Source organism: Poeciliopsis prolifica, unplaced genomic scaffold (genome assembly GCF_027474105.1).
Source record: "Poeciliopsis prolifica strain line A6 unplaced genomic scaffold, Auburn_PproV2 SCAFFOLD100, whole genome shotgun sequence".
NCBI lineage: Eukaryota > Metazoa > Chordata > Actinopteri > Cyprinodontiformes > Poeciliidae > Poeciliopsis > Poeciliopsis prolifica.
Window position 1 is genome coordinate 576,952 of NW_026562475.1, and position 24,125 is coordinate 601,076.

A 24,125-nucleotide genomic window follows, 5' to 3' on the forward strand; every position below is an offset into this window, starting at 1 on the left:
CAGCCTTTAATGGAAATTTTCCTTTCAATCCTAACTAGTTAACATGCTGAAGAAAAGTATCCCTTGATAGTGATGTCCAATGGAAAAAGTCCAAGAAGTAGTGGGGTTTTCTGAAGCAAGTTGTTAGCACTGATGCCTTGCATCAAGCACCTGGATTTGAACTCTGGCCTTTGGTCTTTTTGAATTGGATGTGCATGTTCCCATGCATAAGTGGATTCTTTCAAAGAAATTTCTGCCACAGTTCAGTTGACTGTTAGGATAATTGTCCTTTAATCTTCTGTTAGGTCCAATTATGTGTGACTTGTATATAATCAATGTAGTTTTTTTTTCTTACTTTGTATGTTTGACATAAGATCACATCATTTATTTCATTCTGGTTTTTTTATATTTTATTTAATTGCCATTTTTTGGTACATTCCACACACTAAATTTACCCATTAAGAGACACAGCACATTATACCATTTAATTCTATTTAATTGTAGGATCAGCCAACCTAAAGTCTATCTACATTGGGTTCAAACAGGTCTCAGACCCTGAGTAACCTATCCGGATTCAAGACAAATGAAATTCCTAATTTTCAACTCCACGAGGTTCGTTTGAAAAAGTCCCATCTTGCTCTTTTGACAATGAAACAACTTGTCCGTAAGCAGACATAGTCATGAAGGTTCGGGAACACAATAACCAAAAATACTTGAGGCCTCCTCTAAGAACACATGTCGCTGCCTATTTTAACAGCTTAAACCAGGGGTGCCCAAAACGTCGATCGCGATCTACCCGGTCGATCGCGGGGAGGTTATGAGTCGATCTCTGTAGGACGCTGAGAGCAGCACTTCCTCTTCTGACAGACTTTTCAAAATATTCACCAAGATCCAAAACGTTTGAAGCTTCATTAAAAAATAATAAAGCCTGAAACCTGATATGTAACGGACTGAACGTTTTTAACGTAATCTTTGCTCGGCTTGCGGGGCGCAGGCGGTTGCCACGGCAACAGGTGTGCTTAACAATAAAGAGAGAGAGAGAGTGAAACGGTGCGAGTGGTTCTGAGTTGTTCGGATTATTTTACCTTTGTTTTCCTTCGCTGTGGTTCATCACAGCCGCTGGAGTTTCTGAACGTTCAATAAACGACAAACTTGGACTGATGACCTCGTTCGTTTGCAGTAAACGTCACAACCAACATCAAATAGGAAAAATTTATTTGATTAATTTTTAACAAACAAATGGATTCTACCACAATAATTGTGTCAAATTACATTAATTATATCCCAAATTCAGAAGATTTGCCTTTCCCTCTGCAGAGCTCTTTGGTTCCTCCTATCAGTCTGTAGTTTCGCATAGTGACGTCATCAAACCAAATTTCAGATCTACCATAACTGACTGACACCTGCTGACCTCAGGTTTACAACCAGCTTCTGACTGAGAAACCAGTAACCTGCTCCCAGTGTCAACATCTCACTGAGGAAGAAACTGCATTAGGTTTTCTATCACTTTATCATTTCTGACATAACTAATGTATATTTGCATAGAAAATTAGTCAATAGGGTTTCATTTATAATTTGTATGTCTTCATGTCATGAGGTAGATCTCAGCCGGCTGGTGAGAGAAAAAGTAGATCTTGGTCTCAAAAGGTTTGAGACCATTAAATGACTTCATGTCTGTCATTTAATGTTCACAGCAGAAACTGTCTTACAGCAGATAAGCAAAAGCAAACATCTACAGTGTTCCTTCTCTTTGCTCTTTCTGTACAGCCAATCAGAATCAAGGAAATTAATGGCGCTATTGGCAGATTTGCAAACATGTCGGTCAGGAATACTTCTTGGTATTTCAGCTTTGCAAGCTGCATTCCCTTTTAATAATATTTTTCTTCGTGTTCTAGGTCAGTTAGTTTAAACATTTTTTGTTTTTTTCTTTTACTTCCTTGAAAGCCAGAGGTTCATACATATTAATAGGTTTAAGTTCCAAACTTAAACACATTTTATTGCAAGATGGATGCTTCAATCTCAGAAAAATATTTGAAAAGACTTTGCGGAAATAGTTACAATATAATGACTGAAGGACCATCATAGCCTCAAAGCTACTAAGAAGTCATAAATCCAAAAGCAACACCAAAAGTCTTTTTAAGACAAAAGATGACTATCTTTCTTTACCCCTCACTGGTTTGGCTGTGGCAAACCACGAGAGAACAAATTTCTATATGCTTGGTGTGTAGACCCTAATAAAGACCAAATCATTTATGTATCAAAACTGCACTTTCATTTTACAATGACTGCATCTAGAGTAAACAGATCTAGCTTTACATGAGTAAAGACTTCAACAAGTTTGGGGTCCTTGAATTGCTAAGAATTATGATATTGTGGTATTTTTAATCAACAAATAATCTTGTGGTCCAAACTGTAGAACAATCAGAACATGATATTTTCCAATTCCAACATTTTCTTAAGCCTTGCAAGCAAGATTTTACATGTAAATTCTGGTGTAATAAACATACTATCCAAGTGCTTATTACTGCCACACTTCTGGCAATATGTTTAAAAATGCAGAAAAATGGAGGATCTCATAGAAAACCACTACAACCATATTTAAAAAGCCTGACTTGCTAATTCTGATTTTGTCTGATGCTGATTTTATTTGTCTGAAAAGTCACTAAATATAACTACAAAGTCGCTAAGTTGGTAAATATTGTTTTTCAGCAAATGTCTTTTCATCCATTCATGCCAGCAAGTGTCATAGCACATCATAATAAAAAAAGATATACTATTCAATAAAACTTTTTCATAAATGTTTCACACAGCTTTAAATATTAGCCATCAATAAAACTTTATTTCAACCAGATTTTTCACCATCATCAATCACAAATATTTTTCCCCCATTTTTTGATTGCGGGTAATTTATGTTTATTTCAGTGTCAAAAATAATCTCTCCTTCTCCATCACAAATGACACTGAAATACAACAACAGAACAACTTGACAAGCAGCACAGAAGAAGCCAAGGAAATTTGCATTCATGTCTTATTCAACAGTGACATTTCTGATTACTATAGGTTGAAAAGGATTGTTGCCTTGGAGCCTTTGTCACTGACCAGATACCACATGTTGTTTTATTTGATCACAAATAAAAATAGAGTAATTTTTTTATGCATGTGTGATGCTGACCTTTGTTTCCTTATTGGTTCACATTCTAGAGAATACACACAGTGACAACTGAGTTTATCATGTTAGCTACTAAGCTCGTTTGAAATGTCTGCCACATAACTTTTTATTCAAAAATAACAACACACTGCTTATCCAAAAAAAGTTGCCACCTGAATTTAACTGAGCAAATATGTCCGAGCCTTCTATTGAATAGTTACTGCATGGGCGATTAGGTTTCAGCTGGAAACAAGTTACTGAACCCCAACTGTTGCAGTGAGTTGCTTCTCATTTCTTAAACACTCATGTCTAGGGACCCATCCGGTGGTAATGGAAGATATCTCAGTCTGTTTGAGAAGGGACAAATTATTTGCTTGCATCACGCAGAGACAACATCTAAGGAGAAACAGCAGAAACTACTAAAATTGGGTTAAGAAGTGTCCAACACAGTGTTGTATAAAGTACTGAAATCTCGGAGTCAAGTAAAAGTATAGGTACCGCTCCAAAATATGACTTTGGTCAAAGTAAAAGTCACTGATTGAAATGTTACTTGAGTTAAAGTCTTAAAGTATCTGAAATGTCTTGTACTTAAGTCTGGAAATGACTGTAACAATGGATGTACTCAAGTAATGTAATGAAAAGTACAAGTAAAAAGTAAAACAAGGCAAATGCAGTTTGAATGACATTTTTTATATTTTGGTAAACTTGTCAAATACACGTAAAATAATGTACACAACCAAGTGCAGGCAAAATGAAACCTGCTAATAGATATACCTGCAGGTATCATTTAGTTAAGAAAATTAGGTGCTTTACCTAAACCACAAGGTTAACTTAACCTGCTTTAGGTTAACCTAACCTGCTTTACAACTGAACCAGCTTCTTGGTAAACCCTCCAGGACAGAAAATACAAAGTTTCTATAAGCCTCAAGTTTTCCCTTTCAGTAAGGTCAGTGCTGAAAATGAGAAAAATAACTAGTCAGTACAGAAAATTCGGCCAACATGAAGAAAAAAAGCCGTTACGATTCCTCTACTTCACACACTATAGGTGCACACAACTGGTCATTATGCAAAAGAAAAAAAGAATTGGGAGGGAAATGCAGCTTATTTGGCATCTGAAGAGGGAGAGCTTTTAGTTAACTAGGTGTTTAATGGGAGAAGCGAAACAGACCTCCATGAAGCTGACACCACCTACTCAAATAATCCAGCAAATACTCTGATTGGTTAGTGCTCTGTTTGTGCTCAGTTTGTGCCGTTAAAATGTTAGTTTGTGCAGCTTTGGTTTCCGAGATACTAAAAATGATTTTTTAGGCCATCCAAAATATATTTTTAAGATTACAATTACTGTCATGAATTTTGTGTCAGTTGGTCACAAGGCAAGAAATCTATTTCCATTAGTTTCTCAGGAGAGTTTGGATGTAAAATTTGTTGACTCTCCCTGAGTGAAACTCCGACACCTTGAGGAAGGAGGAGACCAGAGACCGGCTGGCCGAAATTAGCGTTCATGAATCGGATCAACCTAGTTAGACGCCGCTCACACCGGATATTGGAACAGCCAAAATCCAAATTGAAAACAACTTTGCTGCGTTTGTTTTAACGGCACAAACCTGCACAAACGGAGCATTAACGAACCAGCCCACTTTGGTTTGTTTTGGAGCAAAATGGGGGGATGGTGAACTCTGGATGACCTAAAATCATTTGAATATCTCGGAAACCAAAGCTGCACAAACGAAAAATTTAACGGCACAAACCCACACAAACGGAGCACTGACCAATCAGACTGTTTGCTGGACTTTTTGATGTAGGTGGGGAGGAGCGAAACCTGTGCATCCTATTGGTGGTGATGAACAAGCCCAGGCAAGCAGGCTTTGTTGCAGTCGGTCAGTAGGTGGGATCAAAACATTTGCGTTTCTCTCTCGCTTTTTTGTAACGAGTAAAAAGCACACACTGAAAATGTATCAGAGTAAAAGTATGCAATTAAGTTCGGAAATATAGTGAGGTAAAAGTGAAAGTTATCAAATATTTTCATATGAAGTACTCCAAAATATACTTAAGTAAAGTAGTGAAGTATTTTTACTTCGTTACTATACAACACTGGTCCAACACATTATTATTTGAGGAAGAAATGTGGCTGGGAAAATATTCTGCCATAATCAAAGCCAACAGCGGTCCAAGAAAATAATAGTGGGCAACCTATTTTTTCATTTTTTTTCTGACAACTTTTTTTTATACAAGTGTTTGGCTCCATTTTAAAGTAACTGTTATGATCAACCTTCTGCTCCTAATATAAATTTTTAATTATGTTTACAGCAGAAAACCCCCCCAAATTTTTTTTTAATGCTGTTCTTGTATTTGTTGATATAAAAATTTGTATCGGCAGAGATCAGACACCGACATTAAACTGTAATCGATGGATTGCTGGCTGGAAAGGTTGTTGGAGTCTCTACACCCTGTGTAGAATCGGCTTCAGAGCTGCTGCCAGATTGCTGTTAGAGACTCCTCACAAGTTCACCTTCTTTTAAACTGCTGCCATTAAGCAAACAACACCACAATATCAAAAGCAGATCCTGGTGCACTGCTGTTAGAAAACAGGACTTTATATTATTGTACCTATTTTGTCACATATTTAATCACATAAGTGTTTTTGTGTATCTGTACTCTATGAGCTTTTTTTTACATGAGTCAATCAAAACTTTGTGGATTTGTTACATAATTAATAAAATAAAATCTCAAACAATGAAATTTGTCATTATGGGATTAAAAAAAGTCCTCAAATCTGTTCAGTTTACCTCTTGAAGTAAATATTCAGAACATCAGTTTTTGAGAATTATGTATTTCCCCCCCTCCACTTTACAAACATCCACCTCATGGAGTTGTATGTCAAATATAAGAGGCGATTTATTCAACTGATTTACTTTTAATTAGTTTAATTGTTTCTTTTTATGTCACCTTACCTTGTTTATATTGCATATTGTTGGAGTCATAGGACAATGATGACTCCTGTACTGTCTCCAACAGGTGTTGCACCAATATTCACTTTTATGTGGTTCAATTCAGGGCAGCAGCTGACTATTACTAATTACTCTACTGAGTATTCTGACGATTAATCAATTAATCAGCTAAAAAAGGCACATTCTGCAGATTAACAACTTAAGACTTTTAAATATTAGAAATGCTTTAAAAGATGCAAAAGAAAAAGAAAAAAAAACATAACATAATTCATTTAATTTGACCAATTCATTGTTTCAGTCCTAGTTCAATTAATTACATTTTGTACCTAAAGACATCGATTTATGACCTAATTGACACAGATAGCCATAAAAATTCGGCATATTTGATTTGTGTGTACAAGACTTCAGAGGGCATTTGTGGGTCAGACTCACCCAGTTCTCGTAGTGCTTGCTGCCGCTGTGCAGGATGTCCTCAAACTGGATGATGCAGTTGGCCACGAAGTCGTCGTAGCCGATGGGTGCGTCATGGAAGACAGACAGCTCTATCCTTCTGCCGTCGATGACCTCAGTCATGAACTCGTCGTTCCACATGGGGCTGTTGGTCTTCTGCTTGGTGGAGGTCTGACCCACGCGCGAGTCGTCCACGTTCAGGGCGATGTACGTGTCCAGGAGGAAGATCTGGGTCTTCGGACCCACGGCGTGACGCAGGGACCAAGCCGTGGGTTTTAGGTCCAGCGCCTCGCAGATTTTAATCTTCAGCTGCCCGTTGAAGACCACCATGTCGCCGAGGAAAGACGTCCAGTTGTTGACGGAAATGTTTTCCTGCGGCGCGCGTGCGAAGGAAATCAGCTGCTCTGTGTTTCTGTTCAACCGGTGGTCCTCCGGTGAAATATGACGTGGTCCGAAAGCTACTGAATCCAACCTGTCTCTGATTCTTGTTGTGAAATGTCAGCAGTTCAGCAAAGTACCTCTGCCCGGTGTAAGCTGGAGTGCAGCCCCGGAGACCCGACCGTTAGCCCGGGAACGGCTTCCTCATACGAGCCGGGAAGAAATAGCTGCCAACAAGCGCTGTGTCATTGTTTTTACCTTCGAGGAATTGAGAAGAAAAAGAGAAAACCAACTCTCTCGCTCGCGCCGCTCCCTGGGAGCAGCGGATCCGCGCTTGTCCCCGCTACTGCACCGTGACGCGGGTGTGAGGCTCCGGATGCAGCCGCCGGGACTCATCGGTAGATGTTCGCCGAACCGCTGCGAGCAGACTGCGGCTGGTGGCGACCGCGACAGGGACGTGAAGGTGGGGGGAGTATCCGGGGAGTGGTGGTGGGTGAATAGGTAAAGAAAGAAGAGGGGGGAGACAGACTCCTGGAGCTTGGGCCTGGTTTCATCCACTGTTCACTAACTTCAAATATCTGTCTGCTTCTCCTCTTCCTCTGTCTCGGTGTCTGTCTGGTGCAGGAAATGCGAAATATACGTCAGATTTATGGGTGCCTGGCGTGCGAAACACGGGGGAGGTAGTGCATAGGAAGTAGGGCTGTAGGGATGGGGAAGGTATCTTCATCTTTCAAAATATACGGAGAAAAGACTGGAAAAAGCAACAGCCTTCAAACCCAGTGGCATGTTGACTTGAGCCAGTTCTCCTCATTCTCATCTGCTGGAAGTTTAGTTGCAGAAATATGAACATTCATGAACATTTGCTCAAAAAGGGCCAGTTGCCAAGTCCATGAAATACAGAAGCTGATATGAATGCAGGAATATGTGAGGCATGACTGAAATTTCAAGGAGATGACTGCAAACCACGACACTCAAAAGCTCATCAGTCCAGCAATATAGCCACAAAATGGATAAAAATAAAATGCAATATAGTGTTATTAAAATATTAGCATTTAAAGCTTAGATTGGGTTAAACATTATTTGACATAGTTAGCAGAGCTGAGACAGGTTGTTTTGAAAGTTGTTTTTTCATTTAATTTAAAGCATAGCTCCATTTAGGTCTAAACAGTGAAATTCCACCACAAGCAACTTGAACAGAAAATCCACGTCGGAACTGGGAAAGAGGGAACAATTCAGACGATGTACTTGTAAGGCCGGCTTCGTGTTTCAAAATGGCCATTCCTGGCATCAACAAGATGACGTGGAGACTTGTTTAGTTTACGAGACACACTTGTAATAGTGCGTCTAAAAGCAATGTTACTAATAGCACCTACAACCATAAACTGAACAATTTAAAAGAGGTGTTTGCTTATGTATTGAAGTAAACCTTCAAACGATGGCCATACAAAGTTCTGCGGACAACTTCTACTTGGGCATCACCATGTTGACGTCCCAATTTCTCTGACTACTTTCACTGGAAATTTGTTATCTGGTGTGTAATGTCAAACCCAGCTGAGACTTCCGAGGTAAGTGTAATGTAACTTAAGTCTCAAAACAAGAGGCAAGGTAAGGACATTTTATTGATATTGCACATTTTCAGCAACAAGACAATTCAAAGCGCTGCATGTTCCGAGTTAAGTCCAAATAAAGTCTCGATTCTAAAGTCCCCAAATTACAACATGCTTGTTCTGAGACAAGTTTCATGTCTGAAACTGTTAATTGATTCTTTAATGAATATGAGAGCCAAACAATTTCTCTACAAGACAATTTCATTTATTTTGTCTAAAAAAATATGAAAAAACAATAAAAGGATAAACTATGAATGAATATATAATAGGAACATGTGTTTACCTCTGTAAACCAGCAACAATATGTGCATAAAATATAAGCTTCTTTGAAATATATTGTTTCAGGAAGATATAAGGTAAAATAAGGACAGTAACGTTTGGCTTTATTGTTGTTAGGCACTAATTTCAGGTTCACATAGTTGTTTTCTTGCAAATAAATGTAAGATGAATTCATATGATTGCAACAGAATATAAGAACGTATTTTTAGATGAAACATCTAGTAGCAGTGAGCTAGAGTAACATGGGATTGTATGAAAATAACTATAAGTTGCATAAAACCTATATTATGACTCTTGTCCACATCAATGGCATTCTGGATACACATCCCTTGAAGGATGCATGACGTTAACTATATGCAGCGTTGTCTGAGTCCATCCAGATTACAGACACAGAAGCAAAACAAAATATAAAATGATATATTTTTTTTCATTTTGATATATTTCCCTAACATAAAGAACTTTCTTCCACACATTAAGTTGTTCTACCTGAAATGAATGATGAGGAACAGCAATTTGTTTTATATCTGAAAGTGTCTTAGTCCAGGAAGACACCTCCAGTACGATTTCATATTAAAACATGACATCAAAAAAGAGAAGTGGCACACTGTGTGCATTTAGCTTTTTTCTATCTTTCTCTTTTTAATAAAAATATTTTTTTAAAAAAGGATGCTATAAAAATATTTTAAAAGGACTAAATCCAATTTATTACTTTTAAAATGCATTTTCCTTTCTTTGTTTATCCTTAACTGGTTAAAGATATTTACTCATCATTTTTATTCTGAGTACCATATTTAAAAACAAATTATTATCCAAATTACAGCATAAACCCATAATCAAATATTGTGACATTTTTTCTCGACGGACTAGTAGAAAAAAAGTATGTTGTGAATGGTGCAACATACGAGTTGTACCATTTACATTGGAAGAAACTGTGCCATGGAAGCTGTTTTTGTTTGTTTGAATCCATATGTTTACTTTGAGAACTGGTGTACATATAATTTTGAAACAGTGCTGCCCCCTGCTGGCATCTTACTGCAACCTCAAGCCGGGTGAAGCCGCATTTGCTGCAGAAGTCAAACAATTTGGTGCATATGACGTATTAGGGTAATTGAAGATAGAAAAAAATATGAAAAGTACATTTACATTAAAATGTTTTTTCTAGAAAATTTCTGAGCTCTAAAAATGTCTGTTGTTTCTTTCCAGTGGAAATGCCCTGGTGAAAAAATAAAAAATCCAAGTATGACTAATCATCAGTATACTTGAATTATATTATTTTGGAAGAACTAATTTGTACTTAATGTATTTAATAGTAATTCAATTGTGGAAAATCACAATTTGAAGTGTACTTTAACATGCTTCTTTGGAACAATTAAAAGTTATATTTTGTATACTTGAAGTACACAAAGTTACTTTAAGTAATACAATGTGTACTATTTTTTGTGATCAAATTATTTAAAATCAATTTAGAATATCTTCTAAGTATATAAGCACTTTTGGTTTATTATAATTGCTAAGGAAGTACATTTTTTAGTTATCAATGTCTTTGTCACTTTGAACATTACATCATTCATAAACACTACAGTACACAGACGGATCAATTACAACACACTTTCCAGTTGAAAAATAATTCCATTATGCAGTCAATATATTCACATTTTAGGAGAGTACATTGCCAACATACTATCACAGAATTGTACCAAATATCAACATATTAAAAGTTTACAGACAACATGCTCATGAAAATTCTACAAAGAAACAATACGTACACTTTAGAGGAAATGTGAAAAATATTTCACCAAGGACAGAGTATTGTTTATGTTGAGTGTTCTATTCGTGTTTGATACAAATCAGACGTTGTGCTCTGCTTAGACACTTTTATTAAAGTATCTCTGGCTCGTTTGCTCACACAGGTGCGTCACAAAGACTCCCTACTTCTGTTGTCCTATTCTTTACATTTATGCAATCGCCTATGTTTGTTATTGCCATCTAGTGGACATAAACAATTCATTCAATCATCACGTCCTCCTTTCTTTAAAGTTAGAATGTTACAACATGAATCCTGTCTAAAATTAACAACAACCATTGTATGTATCACATAGCTATAATAAAATTCACTTAACCTATCTTAATTAGTTCTCATTAAAAATACACACATTTCAACTTTTTTCTGTTTTTCTCTCTTTTTCCCCTCTTTGTTTTTTTCTTTTTTTTTACAAAATTAGTCTATCAGGTTTCTTTACCACTCTGGTAGATCTTCTTAACACAGGTGGTGGATTGTCCTTAAGACTGTCCATGTCACAATGCGTTTCAGTTGTAGGAGTAATCTGAGAGTCATTAGAATCTTCACTCGACTCATCAACATGTTCAAATGGAGTTTTCAACAAACTGCGACGATTTCATCTCAGAATTTGTCCATCTTCAGTTTTCACTTCAAATGAACGTGGAGCTACTTCCTGCAGAATAGTTGCTTTGGTTTTCCATCCCTCATCATCCTGAATCCTTACTGAAAACTAACAATGAATAAAATGTATGAAAGAGAAATGGCAGACTAAAAAGGAAAATAAATTCTGTCCAATTATTTTCAAATTAAATCATGTTTATGAAGCACTTAGTGTTGGAAACACACCAGTTAATGCTGAAAATGTAGCTCAGTGTGAAAAAAAAAACAAACAGCAGGGGTGGGCTGTTCCTTGACGGCCGGTGTCCTGCAACTCTTAGATGTCTCCCTGGTCCAACACACTTGAAAACAGTCAGGTTCTCCAGAGTCCTGCAAATGACCTCATTATTTGACTCAGATGTGTTGAAGTAGAAACACATCTAAAAGTTGCAGGAGACCGACCCTCGAGGCAATGCCCTCATCCTCAAAACTGGGGTGATGATCCAGTGGAGCAAAAGCTCCACTGGATCATATTGATTTGCTTAAACTGCAAAAATATGTTGAAAATAAAAACGATGATGAACGAGTTATAAAAACAGCCTCAAAATACAAAATCTCTTTGGCATACTGAGCTTAATTAATTCACCAGGTTAAATTTATGAAGAAAACTATATTAAGTCACAACAAACTGGGCCTCCATGCAGTTATAACATGAAACTGAATGACTGTTATAATAATCATAGAAATCACATTAAATCAATAAATGACTATTTTTGAAAGCGATGTTAAGTTTGTTTATACATTTACTGCACTGTTCATAACTAAACTAAGGTAATTAGGACTTTGATGCAAACTTACCACCAGCTAGCAACACATTCGCAGCCTTCATCCTTTCCGGTTCCTTTTGTGGCCCACATTTAATTTCCATCCCGTTCTTTTCCCACCTAACTCGGTGTAAGATGTCACCAGTTTGAATTTACCAAAACAATAACTATTCAAGGCTCTCTACTTGTAAGGCAATATTGGGTGACTAAAAATGGTAAATTTGAACAGCATATCTTATCCTGTTGTGCAGTTCTTTTTACTGCACTTTCTTTTTTTTTTTTTTTTTTTTTTTTTTATCAAAGTGAGCATTACCACTACCATCAGGTCTGGAGTGTGAACTGGAGCTAATGCTGTTCAGTATTAGATCTTAAATCATACATCTGAAAATGGATTGGGCAAATAAAGCTTCTTTGTTTTGGTTACAAAACTAAAAACAAGAGGTCATGTTTGGAGAGACGTAAAACTGAAGATACCTGCTACATTTAGTGTTAAGGACAAGTACTGTTTTTGTTGTAGAATCTATGTCACTGACTAAACTGTCAATGTTTGATGTTTTGAGGCATGAACACATTATCTACTATTATCTACTATCTACATTATCTACATCAAGTTCCACAAGACAGATTTTTTTTTTTATTTGTTTCCATTTTAACGAAATAGTAAAAGATTTTAAGGCATCTTAAAAGGCACACTTCATATAGACTGAGATGTAACATATTTAATATACTGAAATCTCAGTGTATTTAATAGTTTACTTTATAGTAAGCTTTATGTGAATTTAAAATATATATATTTTGAGCAAATATTATAAAATATACAAAAAATATCTTTAAAATCATATTGTTTCATTGGTACACTTGAGCAAATACTTAAAGTATACTGTTATTTAATATATTTCTTAAAGTTGTACTGTGGTACCATTCTATATAAATGTGTTTAAAGTTATAATGTCAAAATTGGTTCAGGCATGCCGTAGGTATACTTTTTATATATTTACAGTCATATGAAAAAGTTTGGGCACCCCTATTAATCTAAATTATTTTTATCTCTAAATATTTGGATGTTTGCAATAACTATTTCAGTTTAATATAACCAATAACTTATGGACACAGTAACATTTCAATATTGAAATGAGCTTTATTGGACTAAAAGAAAATGTGCAGTACACATAAACACAAAATTTGACAGGTGCAAAAATATGGGCACCTCAACAGAAAAGCGACATTAATATTTAGTAGATCCTCCTTTTGCAACAATAACAGCCTCTAGTCCAGGGGTGTCAAACTCAAATACACAGTGGGCCAAAACTTTAAACTGAACAAAGTCGGGGGCCAAGGTTGAACAAATGAATATTTTAATATGGACCCAAACAAGTTCTAATATAACAATAAATATTGAACAAGCAAAGCTTATCTAACTTAAAAGTGCAGGTGTGCAAAATTGAGTTGCTAATAATAATAAAACATATTATTATATTAAATAAAATATAATAAATAAAATATATTTAATATATGAAATAAAATATTAAACATATTAAATCAAATTTAAATAAAAATTGAATGCCTCCTTTCTGACCTAAATGTCAAAATTAGGTTTGTACACAGGCTAATAAATTTGAAAATAAATCATTAAATAAACTATGAATAAACCATTCAGGCCTTGGCGTAACAAGAAAAGGTGCATAGAAAACTTATTTATTGCTCATTTTGCGCCACACTGATCTACTCTGTCATTAATGACATTGAGTTCATCAATGTCGGGCCTCGTGGTTTGAGCTGACGAAACGATTCATTATCGAAAAAAAGGTGTTCGTCAGTCAGACGTCTCCTGTGAGATGTTTTAGTCATTTTTATTGAGGAGAAAAGTTGCTCACATAGGTAAGTGCTGGTGCGCAAGAAGACGGATCACCACCTTCATAATACACCCATGTCCGCTACCATAAGTGCTACTGACACAGAGGAGAAGGCGTGTCTGCCTCTCAGTGGCGGAGCTAGACTTTTTTTCAAGGGGTGGCCAAAGGGTGAGCAAGGCTTTTATCAGAGGGGTCCATATACAAATGGACCGTTCCATGGAACGAAAAGAAAAAAATATTTGTTTCCTTTCGTTTAAAATTAATTAATACAACTAGTGAGGTTATAATTCAAAGCTTTCATATTACATAGCCTACTTACATTTCAGTCATAAAACTTAATGGTTTTTCTCATATTCTTACCACACACATTTCAAGCAAGAGCTGGGAGATATAAAACATTAGAGGGCAGCATGTGCACTAAAACATATTGTTATCGAGGTCCGCGGACGGATTGTGAAGGTGCAGGATAAAAACCACTCCAGGAGGAGATAATGTTGATCTTCCTTTAATGAAGATAGCGAACAGGAGTACAACTGAGTGGTTTATGTGCTCTAACGCCGATGCAGACGAACTTTACACGTCCACACCAGAGTCAGCGAGCATCAACACAAAACAAAGTTCCCTCGACAAAACCCTCCCCCTGGAACACACAACCGCTGCATGCAGAGTTCCGCTAACGAAATAAATGCACAGTAACGCACTTCCTCAGATCAGCCTCGCAAGTACGGGAAATAATACTGGCATAAGGGGAAACACACAATCACTACACTACCCCCCCTTTCAAAGAACATCAAACTACTCTGGCATGCTAAGTTTCAAACCAAATACACATTCACAACATTCTGCTTGGAACTGCAACTTAACTAATCTCTTAACTAATCTCTTATTCAGTCCAGTCATTTTGATAGCGGGCAGGGACCCGTATTTCTCGACCCTTAAGAGTCTTTTGAATACGGGGTTCCTGTTTGTCTTCTTCAGATCCGGAGGTATGTAGTTCATCTTGCTGCCGGTGTCTCGCCAGCCTTCTTCTGCGGGCTGCAACCTGACGCTTGCCCTTTGGCCTTAGCAGTTCCGGAGACCCAACCAGAGCTTTCCTTCCGCTGTCACTTCCAAGCTCATCTGGTGCTGGTGTAGAGGAACTAGTCATGTGTTTGGGTAATGGAACTACCTCTTGGTACTCAGGAAGGACCACATGTCTTTGTCGTCTGATCCATGCTGGTATGACATTGCTGGTGTAAGGCTTCAACTGATCATGGTGCATGACCTTTTTGTCACGTTGCGTTAAGATCTCATATAGTACAGGTCCAAGCTGGGCTTTAATAATGCATGGGCCTTTCCAGGGGGGCTGCAATTTGGGACTAAACCCCAACTTCTTTGTATTGTCCTTCACATAGACCAGGTCCCCTATGTTGTAACTGCATTCTTTGGCACGCAGGTCATGGGTCCTCTTCTGTCTAAGCTGAGCTCCGCGGAGATGCTGCCGTGCCATGTCATGGACTTCACCAAGGGTCTTTCCAAGGTCATGAGCATACTCCAGGGGGTCCTTTTCACTCCAAGTTTGTTCTGCAAGGCCAAGCCAGAGGTCTTGTGGCTGATGAACTTCTCTCCCCAGCATCAGCATATTTGGTGAGAATCCAGTGCTGGAGTTCTGTGCACTGCGATATGCAGCTGTTAGAAGAGGCAAATGTTCGTCCCAGTTCTTCTGATTTTGGTCTACGTAGCAGCGAATCATCTGCAGAAGGGTGCGGTTAAATCGTTCCACTTGGCCGTTTGAAGCAGGATGGTACGGAGTGGTTCTGGTTTTGGAGATCTGGAAAAGTTGACAAATTCTTTTGAAAAGCACACTTTCGAAGTTGCGGCCTTGATCTGTATGGAGCTCTAACGGGGCCCCAAAACGAGCTAGGAAGTTGTTGACTAACATTCTGGCAGTTGTTTCTGCTCCTTGGTCTGGAACCGGGAAAGCCTCAACCCACCTTGTAAACTGATCCATGATGACAAGAATATACTTGTTTCCAGAGCTTGAGATGGGAAAGGGGCCCAATATGTCAAGGTGCAACCGATCCATTGGTGCTCCTGCCTGGTAACTTTGTAGCTTAGCTCTCTTCGAGGGGCTGCTCGACTTCAGACCTTTGCACTGGGGGCATTGTTGGATGTATTTATGGAGGTCACTTCCCATGCCATGCCAATGGAAGCTCTGCCTGAGACGTTGAAGGGTCTTTGTTTCACCTAGATGCCCTGAGAGTGGTGGGTCATGGCAGGCCTGCATGACCTCCATTTGCAATGAAGCAGGGACCAACAGCAGGAGGGAAGGTTTTAAGCTATTCACATTTTCCCAGCGATAATATAGGACCCCTTGATGGAGTTCTATCTGTGGCCAGCAGAGCCAGTATTTTCTAACTGCTGGGCTCTCAATCGCAACTTCATCCTTTGTTGGAAGACTCCCTGATTCCTTCCAGTTATGTAGGATGGAAAGTACAGTGTCCTCTTTCTGTGCTGCTGAAAGCTGCTGGCTGCTAAGAGTTTGCATCCAATTTATTTGGGGAATTTGAATCCCAGCTTCGGCTTGGTGCTGCTCCTGTGTGATGTTTCCAACTTCCCCTGTCACATGCCTTATGACGAGTGGGACAACATCATCAACATCTTCCTCAAATCTGGCCCACTGTTTGTGCAGTCTTTGACAGTGAGAACATCCTCTGCAGGGGAGCTCCATTACATCCTTGCCCGCTTGATAACAGTCACAGTTTGTTGACCCATCTGGAACCTGTCTTGAGAGTGCATCAGCATTTGAGTGTTGCAGACCAGAGCGGTGTTCAATGTCAAAATCATACTGACTTAGTTCTTCCAGCCATCGAGCCAGTTGGCCTTCAGGGTGTTTGAAGCGAAAGAGCCAAGCTAGACTTCCATGGTCTGTTCGGAGAAGGAACTTCCTGCCCAGGAGGAAGTGGCGGAACTGTCTTGTGTATTTTACGATTGCCAACAGCTCTCTTCTGGTCACACAATATCTCTGCTGTGTAGGAGTGAGGTGGTTGCTTGCATATGCGATGACTCTTTCCTCCCCCCACTGGACCTGTGACAACACTGCACCAATGCTAAAACTGGAAGCATCAGTGTCCAGGATGTAGTCACCTTCAGCTGCTGGGTAAGCCAGGACAGGTGCGACAGTCAGTCCCCCTTTCAGTTGCAGGAAGGCTTTTTGCTGGGCCTCACCCCACTCGAACTCAGCTTTTTTCTTCAGGAGACTGTTAAGAGGAGCAGCAAGCTCTGCAAAACCAGAGACAAACCGGCGGTAATAGTTGCATAGTCCTAGAAAAGCCTGCAGCTGCTGTGTATTAGTAGGAGGCTGCCACTCCTGTATATCTTTAATCAGCTCTGGGTTGGGACTTATTCCCTCTCCGCTGACCACATGTCCAAGGAAGAGAACTTTGTCTCTTAGGAGTTGACATTTTTTTGGCTTCAGCTTTAGGCCGTAGCTATGGAGACGTTCAAAAACATCAGCCAAATGTTTCAGGTTTTGTTCCACACCTCTGCCCAGTACAATAATGTCATCCAAGTAGATAAGGAGGATCTTCCACTGGAACCCTCGCAAAACAAGCTCCATAGCCCTCTGAAAGGTGCCAGGTGCGTTACATAGGCCAAAGGGCATCCTGGTATATTCATAGAGGCCATAACGGGTGATAAATGCTGTTTTGCAGCGATCACTTGGGTCTACAGAAATCTGCCAGTACCCACATTGGAGATCGAGGGTAGAGAAGATGGTAGCCTCTCCTAGCACATCAAGACACTCTTCCATCTTCGGCAGTGGATAAGCGTCCTTCAGAGTGAGGTCATTTAGGCGTCGATAGTCCACACACCAGCGCACCCCTCCATCTTTTTTGCGAATGAGTACCACTGGCGAAGCCCACTCAGAAGATGATGGTACCACTACTCCAGCTTCCAACATGTCCTTGAGATGCCTTTCATCTTCACCCTGAAAGCCCAATGGTGTCCGTCTGACTGGCTGCCGTACAGGTCTTGCGTCACCAGTGTTTATCTTGTGAGTAACAGCAGATAGTTGGCCAAGATCTGAATCATTGGCTGCAAACAGAGACTGGTATTTTAAGAGAAGCTCAATTAGTCTCACCCGCTGATCTTCACTGAGCGCCTCACTGGATGTTGTATAGAGGGCTTGTAGGTGTTCTGGTAGGTCTAGAGCATTTTTCTCAACTCTTCCCACCTTTGGTCTATCCGTATGACTGTTCTCTTCCACGCCCATAGTTGGTTGTTGTTTATCATCCAAATCCAACATTATAAGGGGGTCATCCGGGAAGGTTTCAACCAGAATGCCAACACACACTCCACAGGACAGTGATGCGTTGGTATTTGAGAAGTTACAAAGTCGAACTGGGACTCTGGGGTCCATGTAGATGGCAACACTTCCTGATGAGACAGCTTCTGTTATGTTAAGTGGTTCCAGGACAGCTGGAAGCCCAGGTTTGGGTCTATCAACTTTTCCCCAGACAATGCATTCACTCTCTGGTGGTAATGTAACATTGTCCTCCAGGAGCACACGGGCCACAGAGTAGTCACCCTCGCTTTCTCCAATGACACAAGCTGGGAGTGGCTCTTTACCCACAAATACTTGGCGACCAGCAAAGACTGTCATCTTGGCTTCCTGCATTGCATCAAGGCCTAGGAGCAGAGCATCGTGAATCTGGCCAACAAAGACCTTCCAATTGAACTTGCGTTTCCCAATTCCTAACGTCACCTCCAACTCACCCAAACCAGGCATATTGCTTCCCACTCCCGCATTACGGAGAGATGTTTTCTTGAGCGGCTTCTTTGCTTCCTGTGGCAGCATGTTATAAACTTCTTCTGAAATTACTGTGGCCTCTGCGCCAGTGTCAACAACTGCTTTAACAGGTAGGCCATTGACAGTCATTTCAACTTGTAAGCTAGGACCCTTCTTAGTTGTACGCCCAAGTTGTGGTGCAAGGTGCTGAGCCTCCCTACTTTCGATGCCCCTGTGAGATTCAGAAGTAGACTCTCTGGGATTGTTTTTGCGTCGAACTGGACTTGGTGATCTTGAACACTCCCTCATCATATGCCCAGTTTCACCACAACGAAAACAGATGGGCTTGTTCATTTGGCTTGGGCTTGGTGACCTGGCTCGGGAATTTTGAGCAGGAAGCTGACGTGATGCCATCTTGTCACTTTCTTGTTCTTGTTTTCTGTTGGTATAGACTGATGTAGCAGTTCCACAATCAGCTGACACGCTCTGAAGGCGTTCTAACTTTAAATTTAGCTGCTCCACTTTGTCCATAAGCATTTTAAATTGATCCTCTGTTACATACTTTGGGCTCTGGAGGCGTCTAGAGGTGGGGCAACAGTTGTCCGGAACGTTTTCACCCTCATCAGCCCAGGAGATACGCCGGGCCCTCCCTGCTCTCATCTCAGCCTCACGACCCAGAGTTGCTTTAAAATTGTGTTCGTGGGCTTCAGCGAGCTTTTGTGCCTCAGCCAATGATGGAGGGTCACGATTCATTACTTCATAGGCTACCTTTTGGTTCCTTAGCCCTTTCAGGAAGACATCAGTTGCCAGCTGATCCTGGAGTAATAAATCTGTTCCTGGATATGCCAAACTCACCAGGCGTCGCACTTCCTCTGCAAACTCTGCTGGTGATTCTTTGCACTGGCGCAGCTCTCCCAACTTCCTGCGAACAGTGGTGGGGGGGTCTTTTACTCCAAATCTTTGAGTAAGCTGCTCTTTGAGGAGAGTGTAATCTTCACGGATGTGTTCAGGCAAGAAGCAGACATAACGTATTGCAACCCCACGGAGACATTCGTGAAGCTTATCTACCCTCTCCGCCCCTGTCCAACCACATTTACGAGCCTGACGTTCAAAGGGAAGCAAAAATGAGTCCCAGTCCTCTCTGCCGTCATATGTTGCCAGCTTAACTTTAGCTGCTTCATGCAGGGGTTGTCTTGCCACCTCATGCCTATTCTCAGTCTGGCCAAGTCCTCCATATGCATCCTGTGAAATATGCATGTGAGATGAGCGCTGATGTATGTCTCCCACTCTACGCCTTACAGCTGGATCATGGATGGCTGAAGTGTTAGATGGGCCTGCATTACGTGACCTTTGGCGAATGACTTCCAATTCTGCAGTAAACGGTGTGTGTGGTTGAACACCGGGTGCTTCTGGGGTTTCCTGTACCATTAAGGGAGGAAGGGCAGCCTCAGGATTCAGCATTTGACTGCTTGTTGTTGATTGCACTGCTCTAGATGTCTCTCTTTGTTCTGCTGCAACATGCTGTAGCACTGGTGTTAGCAGCTGCTTTAACTGTTTCGACTGATGGTCCAACAACACTTGCAGCCATGGTGGAGGTTGGTCTGATGGCGCTGCTGTAGCTCCCAATAGTTCCTCATTTTCATCCATTATTTATTTATTTATTTTTTAATAGTCACTGGTGCTGCTTTGTTTTAGGCTTCAGCACATTAAGCTACTGTTTTTACAGTGACGTTGTTACGTTTCTTGACAGCCGCCGTTGTTTGTTTTTTGTTTTGTTTTTCTTTTCTTTTCCGCCTTACTTTTACTGGAGCGATTTATCCAAAACACCAAAGACGTCCCTCCGTGTCTTGAATCCGGTCCGGCTCATCCCACTTCTGACACCAGTTGTTATCGGGGTCCGCGATACGGATTGTGAAGGTGCAGGATAAAAAACACTCCAGGAGGAGATAATGTTGATCTTCCTTTAATGAAGATAGCGAACAGGAGTACAACTGAGTGGTTTATGTGCTCTAACGCCGATGCAGACGAACTTTACACGTCCACACCAGAGTCAGCGAGCATCAACACAAAACAAAGTTCCCTCGACAAAACCCTCCCCCTGGAACACACAACCGCTGCATGCAGAGTTCCGCTAACGAAATAAATGCACAGTAACGCACTTCCTCAGATCAGCCTCGCAAGTACGGGAAATAATACTGGCATAAGGGGAAACACACAATCACTACAATATGTTAAAAGAATCTGTCTAAAACACGATCTGTCAGCACTAGCATGGCTAATATAATAAAAGAGGCACTATGCAGCGGTACACAACCATTTTTTTTTTTAGAAATGTAGGACAAGAGCCGCCTCTCATTAGGAAGGTAACAGCGGTTACTGCTGAGCGGTAAAATGTAAATACCTGCAGAACTCCTGAAGCTGTAACTCTAAAGCCACGGGTGTGTTTTCGATCAAGCAGGAACCAACATGTCAGTTTAACCAATGAACAGCGTCGGGTATCGGGCTGCTTTCAGGGACAGTCGGAAATTACAGTTTTCCTGGCAAATCTTTGCCGATCTCATAAGTATTATATTTTAAAATTACCATTTCCAGTGGGGTGGCAGTAGGGGTGGCAAGGGCTCTGTTGAGGGTGGCAAGTGCCATCCCTCTGGCTCTGCCACTGCTGCCTTTGTCCTGATTGACACGACAAAAAACAGCAGAGCATTATGGATTCGTAGTATAACCGGTGAATGTGGCGTCACCGCATTGCCACCGTATAATACCGGTGGGCCGGCGCTAATATTGATTTGAAATTGCCTCGCGGGCCAAATATAATTACACTGCGGGCCAAATTTGGCCCGCGGGCCAGAGTTTGACACCTATGCTCTAGTCGCTTCCTGTAGCTTCTGAGTTCTTGGATCCTGGATGAAGGAATTTTTGACCATTCTTCTTTGCAAAACAATTCCAGTTCAGTTAAGTTTGATGGTCGCCGAGCATGGACAGCCCGCTTCAAATCATCCCACAGATGTTCAATAATATTCAGGTGGGGATTGGGATGGCCATTCCAGAACATTGTAATTGTTCCTCTGCATGAATGCCTGAGTAGATTTGGAGCGGTGTTTTGGATCATTGTCTTGCTGAAATATCCATCCCCGGCGTAGCTTCAACTTCGTAACTGATTCTTGAACATTAGTCTCAAGAATCGGTTGATATTGAGTGGAATCCATGCGACCCTCAACTTTAACAATATTCCCAGTACCGGCATTGGCCACACAGCCCCAAAGCATGATGGAACCTCCACCAAATCTCACAGTGGGTAGCAAGTGTTTTTCTTGGAACGCTGTTTTTTTGTCGCCATGCATAACGCCTTTTTTTATGACCAATGTTAAGAATTAAAAAGATGAAGAACTTGATCTTAGCTCGTTAATTAATTCTTAGTCCCGAATTCCTGTGTCTGTGTAAGTGTGCAGAGAGAAAAGAGCAATCGTACGACGTCAGACTTCAGATATTCAGAGTTTATCCAGAGAAAATCAATGCAAGAAGAATGTTACAATAATCATCTCACCTAGAACATCAAAGTCCAAGACATTACAGAACAGAGACAAAGAACTGAGTAAAAAAGACAGAAGAAGATGCTCCTCCGGGAAAACTCTCACCCAGCACAAAGAGATTCCAACTTCTGCTGTAAACCAAATCATTTTATAGAATGCGTAATCTCATCATTTAAATATATGCATTAGGAGGTGTTCTTTTCCTTTGTGTGGGGTCTTAATGTTAATTTTATTACCTCCTGCTCAAGAGCCCCAAAAGCAGATATACGGCAAACCCTTCTCGTATCAGCCGCTGTCCAGTTTGATATATGATTGCAGCTGCAGCGCTATCTCTGCCTCAAACTGTTTTCACAAGAAAGTAGTTGTATTTTTAACCAAGCTTGCACACAATGTAATGCTAAATAATGACTATAAGTTGGATCTAATAAGTAACTAATTAAAAAACATGCTTAAAGAAATATAGTTAATTAATATAGATAAAATTATTTATAAAAAGTTTTAAGATCCTAGTGAACTTTTGAACCATGCTAAGGAATTTGTTAATTGCCTGGCAGACAGACTCTGTCTAAAGAGATTCTAGGCCTGTCTTCCTGTAGAATCCTCCCTAAGAATTTATATAAGTTCAGAGATTCAGCAGTTGTTTTAGTTTGGATTTTTATCTAAATTTATGTGAATGTAGAGTGTACTTTAACTTTCTATGGTATATTCATATGTATCAAAACTATCCTGTGCAGTATTGTGCTAATTTAAAATATTATTTCAACACCAAACAACTCAATCTTTGTTTCATCAGTCCACAGGACCTTATTCCAAAATGAAGCTGGCTTGTCCAAATGTGCTTTTGCAGACCTCAAGCGACTCAGTTTGTGGCATGCTTGCAGAAAAGGCTTCCATCGCATCACTCTCCCATACAGCTTCTCCTTGTGCAAAGTGCGCTGAATTGTTGAATGATGCACAGTGACACCATCTGCAGCAAGATGATGCTGCAGGTCTTTGGAGGTGGTCTGTAGGTTGTCCTTCTCAGTTCTCACCATTCTTCTTCTCTGCCTCTCTGATATTTTTCTTGGCCTGCCACTTCTGGTTTAACATGTACTGTCCCTGTGGTCTTCCATTTCCTTACTATGTTCCTCACAGTGGAAACTGACAGTTTAAATCTCTGAGATAACTTTTTGTATCCTTCCGCTAAACAACTGTGTTGAACAATCTTTGTTTTCAGATCATGAGAGTTGTTTTGATGTGCCCATGATGCCACTCTTCATAGGATCCAGGTTGGAGAACAACTTGCAATCGGCCACCTTAAATACCTTTTCTCATTATTGGATACACCTGGCTATGAAGTTCAAAGCTTAATGAGGTTGCCAAACCATTTTTGTGTTTCAGTAAGTTAGTGAAAAGTAGTTAGGAGTATTCAAATCAATTAAATGATAAGGGTACCCAAATTTTTGCACCTGTCAAATTTTGTTTTTTTGCATATTACCCATTTTCTATTAGTACAATAAACTTCATTTCAGTACTGAAATGTAACTGTGTACATCAGTTATTAGATATATCAAACTGAGATAGCTGTTGCAAACACCCAAATATTTAGAAATAAAAATAATTAAGATTAATGGGGGTGCCCAAACTTTTTCATATGACTGTATATACTTAAAATGTTTGTTACCTTTCTGTTACCTATGCTTCATATACACTACAAAAAAAGTACTTACATAGATGTAAGACTATGTATATGTATATATTTATATATATATATATGTATACCCTTTTTAAAATAGAAAAATAGTGTATGCTACTTATGCTACTTTTTTCTTTTGGAGAAGCTTAAAAAATTTAACGCATCCCTGAGTCAATCAATAAACCAATCAATAAGTCAACTTTACCATTAGGTTGATTTGGTTACAGTGAGATGAGTTAACTTTCTTGTCAGACAGTAAACTTTACATCAACATTGACTAAACATTAATATAACATAATAAATTGGCCT

General features: G+C 39.8%; 2 protein-coding genes across 4 annotated transcripts in view; both read right to left on the minus strand.

The window, feature by feature from the left end:
* The window catches only part of LOC129353970 (protein kinase C epsilon type-like), a 104,596-nt gene extending 97,068 nt beyond the window's left edge, over positions 1-7,528 (minus strand). For 2 of the 3 annotated variants that reach the window (XM_055023421.1, XM_055023420.1), the window contains exon 1: positions 6,508-7,528. In XM_055023421.1, coding sequence (XP_054879396.1) covers positions 6,508-6,855 — 348 coding nt within the window. In that variant the 5' untranslated portion in view covers positions 6,856-7,528. Of the gene's footprint in view, positions 1-1,064; positions 1,187-6,507 lie in introns of those variants that run through there. The other variant, XM_055023423.1, reaches the window with a different exon arrangement.
* A 6,783-nt stretch (positions 7,529-14,311) lies between these two features.
* On the minus strand, positions 14,312-19,868 carry LOC129353977 (uncharacterized). The gene has a single exon (XM_055023431.1). It carries the CDS (start codon positions 19,866-19,868, stop codon positions 14,727-14,729), a length of 5,142 nt encoding a protein of 1,713 aa, XP_054879406.1. The 3' UTR covers positions 14,312-14,726.
* Positions 19,869-24,125: the final 4,257 nt, after the last annotated feature.

Excerpts from the sequence above, each read along its gene's own strand:
- LOC129353977 (XM_055023431.1), bottom strand. The coding sequence starts at position 19,868 with ATGCATATTTCACAGGATGCATATGGAGGACTTGGCCAGACTGAGAAT.